This window comes from Cyclopterus lumpus, chromosome 19 (assembly GCF_009769545.1).
Source record: "Cyclopterus lumpus isolate fCycLum1 chromosome 19, fCycLum1.pri, whole genome shotgun sequence".
NCBI classification, from domain to species: Eukaryota; Metazoa; Chordata; class Actinopteri; order Perciformes; family Cyclopteridae; genus Cyclopterus; species Cyclopterus lumpus.
In genome coordinates, this window is record NC_046984.1 from 3,695,794 (window position 1) to 3,703,451 (window position 7,658).

Below are 7,658 nucleotides of genomic sequence, written 5' to 3' on the forward strand. Positions count from 1 at the left end.
TGGGTCTCTGGCAATGACGTCATCATATCTGATTGAGCTGCGTTCAGGACGAATGCAGCGTGCGAGGTTCAATGAATGATGATGAGAAATGCTGGCAAAATAATCTCAAGAACCCTTATTAGCTTTTTTAATACATTTAAATCTATATTTTAATACATTTAAAGCTATATTTTATATATTTTATATGATATAAAACAGGGTACATTCTATTTGCTAATAAAGGCCATGAGATGTGGTCAGACCTCAAAGAAAGCTCTTAAGATTTTATGAATTTCTTTTAATCAAACTACTGTTTACATTACATTTGTCTGATCTTTTTTTCTTACTGCTTAAACTCATCATCAGAGAAATCAGATCCAAAACAATACAATTGAGTCTGTCCCATCATTAAAATACAAATGTCAGATGCTCCTGGCATCTGTGTTGACAACGTGGTCTTTGCATGTTTGAAATCTAGTTGTAATAGCAGCGCATGTGTGAATAGTGATGAGACGATGATGAAGATGAAGACGATGACTCACCATGCGACTTTAAAGATAAGTTTGGCACCATGTCTACCATGTGTCTGCGTACTGTGTGTACACTGTGAATCCTGAGGAACACAAAGCACACACTTTAGAAATGTCCGTTTGATGTAAGGACTAAAATAAAACCAGCTGTCCCAGGATTTACATGTATACTAGAAATAATTGTGGCAAAAAGTCTGAAATCACTCACCACAAGCAAGAATTTGTCAATTGTAACCAAACACACCAGATTAGCTTCATCATCGTCTCATCACTATTCACACATGCGCTGCTATTAAAACTAGATTCCAAAAAAAGACCTCAACATACCAGGAGCATCTGAAATTCAAACAACACGTCTTCTTTATTACTGATGTCCTATCCTTTCATTTGTGTCTCCGTTACAATGCCTGACTCTCTTTATTAATGTATATCTCCTGTCTCTCACCATTAATTGTATTTCCATACAAATGTATATTTCACATCTTTCAGTTTGTCTTTGTAAACGGTATCAAAGTACTCTGCCTCTGCCGGGGTTAGCAGGTTTTTCCAGTCTCCAGCAATTCCTGAAACACAACATGTAAGAGCAGGAATCGTAATGAAATTATGTGTGTAATGAGCTCCTTATTGTAAATGATGCTTTTAATGTAATTTTCCTATACAGTATTAAGTCTGTAAAGCAGTTAGACATACAAGTATGAGTAGTCACTCCTAGAAAGTGTGCTTAGTTCTATGAATCGCATGCAAACAGTGGAATTGAAATAGTATTTTATTCATTGGAACTCACATTTCCTGAGAAATTCAGACTTTGTCTGGTCCATGATTTTGTCCAGAAATGTTAAGTAGTTTGACATTTTGTTCCGCTTCATGTTCTTGAACAGACATCGGTCCGTTATCTTCAGGTCCTGCACCGCAGAGAAACACAGACCGCCTTGCATTGTTTGTTTGTTTTGATTCCTGCAAAAGCCCTCTGGTCGTGTCCCTTAGTGGGCGCCACCACGCCCACTAAGGGAGACAGGAAGTGTATACTGGTTCAAAACCATTGGCGGAGCTCGTCACGCCTCGTCTTTGTCACAGAGCATCTTTGGTTCTACTTTGTGTTTGAGGCTCATGAGCAAATGTGAGTGCGGCAGCACGCTAAACTAAGTTAGTAGAACCTACATTATTTTACACACACTGTACGTCATAAAGGAATGCCAAAAGCTGTGCTGAATGACGGCCTCATAGAGACGCTGCATGGCTGTGGACTTTTTGTTCAGACTTTGAGGCAGTTTTGATAGCTTGTTGTTGTTGTTGAAAAGCTCACCAATATCATCTCTTCATAGGAGATGTGCATCACGTTTCCTTGGTCCTCAGCATTCAGCCAGCTCTTCACATGATCAAACCACGAGCCATACACAACTGGGAGAAAAAATAGAAAACGCATTAACTATTATTTTACAGCAATGCACATGTTCCATCTTATCATTATCCATTTTAATCTTATTGCCAATACGATGGTTCAAGGTAACTTGCCTTTTACTCGCAAAAGTATTATGTTTATTGACAAATGTGTTGTATCGAAATAAAATTGAGAACAACCTTTTCCTTCAAGGAACGTGTGGAGGAACTCGCTCTGCTGGCCCGGGTTTACCATGTGGGCGGCCATCCCATAATAATAAAAGGCAGATGTGAACACATCTTTGGGGTTCCTCATCACGTTGATGACCTGAAATGATGTGATCACATCCATTATTGATTCCGATTTGTCCGTGAACACCAATCAGTGAAGATGTAAGGACCTCGGATTTACCCTCGGATTGACTTCAAAGAAGGACGGGGGCATCATGTTGAGGTTGAGGTTGAGGTTGAGGGCGGAGGCCTGAGTCTCCTCCAGCCAGGGAACACGCTCCCAGGAAGGGAGAATCTCAACAGAGGCCGGATCTCCTCCGCTCACGATGAGAGGGACAATCTCCTGCGTCCATGTCGTACCTGAGGAGTGTATAGGACAGCAGAAATGTCCTGAAATATGTATTTGGACTTTATAGCTATTAGTTTATCATGATTTTTTAATTAATAATTTGTAATGTTTTGGTGTATATCTACTCCAACTACACACACACACACACGCACACAGACACACACGGACACGACATTCCTTTAAAGTTTCTGTCGACCTGCTGTGGGAGTTGTTGGAATGAAACTGAACATATTTGTCTTCTTACATCTGTCATCTCATTTGTGGTGCTTTAAGAACAAGTCCTGTGTCTGCTCTTCAGGTGGAGGAGGGGGAGATGCCGCTGCAGGCGTAAGCAATTCAAGTTGAGCTATCGGGTCAATCTGCAAGGACATTCTGGAGACAAGCATCCAACCACAAAGGTACTCCTGCCATGTTGGGAAAGTGAAAGGGCTAAACAGGACTGTTTTGCGTGGAGCAGTGCTCACAAGAGATATGGCATTGACTCAAATAACCTTCACTTCTACAGTACCGGTATCGTCAACACCACCATGGCTATTTCCCTCAGTATCGGTTGATAATTATGTTCTTATTTTAAACAAAGTCCAAGGACTTAATATTGGTAATATTGCAGGAGTGGTGGAGGATAGACTACATACAATATATCTATCATTTACACCAGTATACACAGATGGATCTAAAGATCCTAATACAGGTAGAACTGGATTTACTCCACCACTCCATCCTTTCAGTATGAGGGGAGACTGAGGGTCAGTGGTTAGCAGGTCCGTCTTTCAACCAGGGGGTTGGTGGTTCAATCCCCGCCTTAGTCGATGTGTCCTTGAGCAAGACACTTAACCCTGAATTGCTCCCTGTAGCTGTGTCTACAGTGTATGAATGTAACATGGTAAGTCGCTTTGGATAAAAGCGTCAGCTAAATGACATGTAATGTAAAAGTCAAACAAAGATCATCAGACCATCTGTCGGTGTATACAGTTATACATTGGCCATTTTAACAGCACTGCAGTGGGTGGAGGAGGGTCAGGGAAGTCATCATTTGTTCCGATTCCAGTTCAGTATTATTATCATTACAATCATTTACATCAAATAGAAGGCAGGATTTAGTCAATGAAATGTACGAAACACTGTTCCGACTTAGTCATTTGGGCATTCTGGAATCGTTCATGTGGGTGCCAGCACATGGAGGGGTAAAAGGAAATGAAGCGGCAGACAAATTAGCGAAGAAAGGATTGGATTGTGACAACAAGACAGACATTTTATTTCGCAAAACCGAAACTAAATCAATAAGCAAAAGAAACATTATACAGGAATAGCAGCACAGTTGGGACGCTGGAGGCACAGGGAGACATCTCTATGCTATTCTGACGGAAGTTGTCAAAGGGAGGATAACCAGAGGAAACACTGCAGAAGAAAATATATTAACCAGACTGAGGTTTGGACACACAAGGCTGAATAAAACCATGCAATTAATAAATAAACACCCAACAGGACTATGTGAACACTGCAATATGCCGGAAACAGTAGAGCACATCATTTGTCATTGCCAGAAGTTCATAGTGGAGAGAGACAGGCTGAAGAGGAAGCTGGAAGTAGAGGAAATACAGTTAAAGGATGCATTAACCTGGGGGGCAGGAAAGGTGCTGACATATCTGAAGGAAACTGGGCTGAGTGGAAGGATATAGGTTAGGTGTTAATATATATATATATTTTTTTGTTGGTTTTGTTTATAAATATGTGTATTTTTTTTCATTTTTTTTCATTTCTTTTAATTTTGGAGGGATAGAGAACTCTGGTCCATACCCCAGGACAGTATAGGTGGCGGTAATGCACCTTTTGTTGGATGCCATCCGCCATAAAATCCCCAAAAGAAGAAGAAGACCCATGAAGAAGAATCCTGTCAAGCCTTGCAATTTTCTTTATTGATTAACCTGCATATTGTTTTCTCAATTAATCATTTAGTGTTTGAAATATCTAAGTCGTGAAAAAAGGCCCAACACAACCTCATTTGTCAAACCAACAGTAGAAAAGATATCTAATTTATTATTATATATACATGACACCAAAAAGCAGCAAATTCTCACATCTGAGAAGCTAGAACCAGGAAATGTTTTAACAGATTATCAAAATAGTTAAATAATGTTTTTATATTATTATTAATCACTATTATTTTTATTTGTGGACTATGCCACGACATTTGTACAGGATAGTTCATACATTAAATGTAATTCACGTAACACAAGTGACATATCAGTAGTCAATAGCCACTCTTCTCTTCTGGTTTCAGCTGTTCAGTGACACCACCTCCCTGTACACACAGACCACAGACCAGCCAGAGTCTCAGACAGACAATCCACTAAACAGCCCCTGGACCACCACTGCTGACTCAGAGCACATGGACTCTGACCCACAGCAAGAAGCCCCCATCAACCCCCATCCAGAACTATTCTGCAGTGATCACAACACCAGCTTCCTGTTCGGAGCTGATCGCAGCTTCAGTGAACCGTGCCCAGACTCGATGGTGCAGGAGGGCAACACGGATTTCAGACTCGACCTGAGTTCCTCCTTCGACAGCCCAGATGTTCCCCTCCAGAGGAGCTGGACCGGCAGTGATCCGTGGAGGGAGGAGGCCAGAGGCAGAGAGGAGGGGGTGTTTTCTGGCTGGAGACCCAGAGCTGGAGCGGTGGGGAGAGTTGTCGGAAGAGCAAACGATGAGTGGACACACAGAGCTCCATCAAACCTCAGTGTCGACACTCGAAGTCCAACTGGAGAGTCCTTTCCAGCTGGACTCCACATTCGGCCACAGCCACATGCTGCAGCCGCCAGCCAACAGTCAGAGCTGCACTTCCTCTGCGGTCTAGCATCCAGACATCCAGCACAACTCCTACGGTCTGAGCCCTCCCACAGAGGTCGCGTCGTGGGGTCGAGGTCAAAACAGAGACGACTGCCTCGCGAGTAGCAGAGAGACACCGACGATTTCAGCTCACTATGGCGCCAAATGCTGGATGGGACAAGAGAGGAAGAGGAGGGGCGAGGCTGCCGGTTTGGTTGGAACAGGTGAGTGATGGACGCTAAAGGTCCATCACTCACCTGTTCCAACCAAACCATCCACACGTCAGCTGTTCGGAGTTGATCGGTTCCCCAGAAGGAGCCGCCGAGCTCAGATCGACGGTTTGGCCGACAGGAGCTCGGGTCCGACACCGAGGTCCGTGAGCCGCTGCTCCTCCGGACACGGTGTAGATCTGCCACAGCACCACCAAGCACAGGACGAGCAATATAGAATAATACAACAATAAAAACATTAAAAGAGCACAACATGTTTAGTTAGTATCCAGAATTATCATGAATTTTAATAGAGCATTTTCATATTGTGATTCCATCTTCAAATGTGAAGGAATCATTGCACTTAAGACAGTTTTTAATAATTAACGAATTATTATCATTCAGCTTTTTAATTTGCTTTTTAAAAATAAAGAGTGACATCAAAGTGTTTGAATTCATCCACATGTTTCTTCTTTGAGCAGATGTCAGGTCAGTTTCTATACGGCAACATTTGAGTGATTTTGGTGGAACTTTTCATTTCCTCACGTCGTGGTCTGATGCGCGTGTGTTTACATAGATAATGGTTATATGATATTAGCTCTGAATATCAAATATCAAACTTTTTAAATGTCAGACAGCCTAGCTTTTAGACTGCTATATGTTGCACTGAGGATTCGTGCCATGTTGTCTGATCTTGCTTGTCTACAGATGCCGTCAGAAAGAATCACATCACACGATGAGATTCTGAAACATGCAATTCGGTGGTTCAACCTGGCAGCAGACCGGGGCAGCTCCAGGAGGCGTGCCGCTGTCAACACCCCCCACTGAACAAACTGGAATGTGTATTTTATATTATTGTGTACATGTCATACATGTGATGGTCTAACATCCTTGTAAATGGATGTACTTTAACCCTTTAATGTCCTCACCAAGAAAAATTATTTCTTTGCATTTTATTATTCTTTGGGGCAGTAATGACAACAATCTCCCAACATTTTTTTTACATACCTCACAGTTTTGTATATACAGGTGTCTACCAAACGGTTGAGATGTCACTACATGGTATAAGTAGTTACATATATACAAATACCAAAACAGTCGATTCAAAGGGAACAAGGTAAAACCGCAAAGTGTCTTTGAGTATTATGAAAAGCGCTATATAAATTAAATGCATTATTATTATTATTATTATTAAAACACAGAAACACATTGCATTTATAACATTTTAGTCTCAACACTCCTCAACTGTGCATTAGATCCACTTTATTGCTGGTTTGCATTCAAACACAGGAAAACATTGACATTTCCATCTCGACACACCCTTTGGACACAGGTTGCACCTCCCACGCTTGTCACAATGTCCACAGTTGTCATAACGCACATCTGGTTTTGGTAAATAAAATTACATGTATTAGCTTAGAATTACTACGTTTACCATGAAATGATAAATCAACCGTTCGGTAACAACTATTTTTTCAGGTCCGTTTCCAGCTTCCAGCTTCCAGCTTCCCACGGGGTCATGGAAACCTGCAACAGTCGTCGAGCCAGCAGGTACCCAGAGGTTCGACAACATTCGCACTGATGGAGGTCACGTGCTCAGGCGTAACCAGCGTCACCTCTTGCAGACGTGTGAAAGTGGCGCAGACCAGGTTCCTCCACCAAACAACCACCAGATGGAGCCCGAGGACGCTGAGTCTCAAACAGTCCAGCAGGACCAAAAAACCACCAGTGGAGCCTGGAGACATATTGGACTTGTGACTCAACCGAAGAATATGTTCATGAAAATAAAAATGTTACAGTGAAATGCTGCGGAGCAACAAACTGCCAATAACTGCTAATGGTTTTCTTTTTTCCTTCAGTATAATAGTGTTCATGCAGATTTGACATACATATGTCATTCTGAAATGTTTAAGTGGATAATGTTTACTATTCCATTTGGCAGCTATAGCCATGTTTTATTACAAAAGAAGGGGGATGTAGTATCTTGACTACTTCCTGTTCAATAAAGATGGACGCACCGCGCTCGAAAAGACAAGCTGGTATTAAGTGTTTTACTTAGACAATTTACTGTCAGTATACACATAACATACTACATTAAACACACACAGAAGTACACCGACGGTATGTCATAGGAGGTTATGGATATGTATATACAT

General features: G+C 41.8%; 1 protein-coding gene across 1 annotated transcript; it reads right to left on the reverse strand.

The window, feature by feature from the left end:
• Positions 1 to 956: 956 nt before the first annotated feature.
• LOC117749070 (sulfotransferase 2B1-like) lies at positions 957 to 7,247 on the reverse strand. The gene is given in 7 exon segments (XM_034559282.1): positions 957 to 1,072; positions 1,294 to 1,411; positions 1,813 to 1,907; positions 2,088 to 2,214; positions 2,299 to 2,481; positions 6,464 to 6,487; positions 7,119 to 7,247. Coding segments are annotated over 7 exon segments (792 nt in total).
• Positions 7,248 to 7,658: the final 411 nt, after the last annotated feature.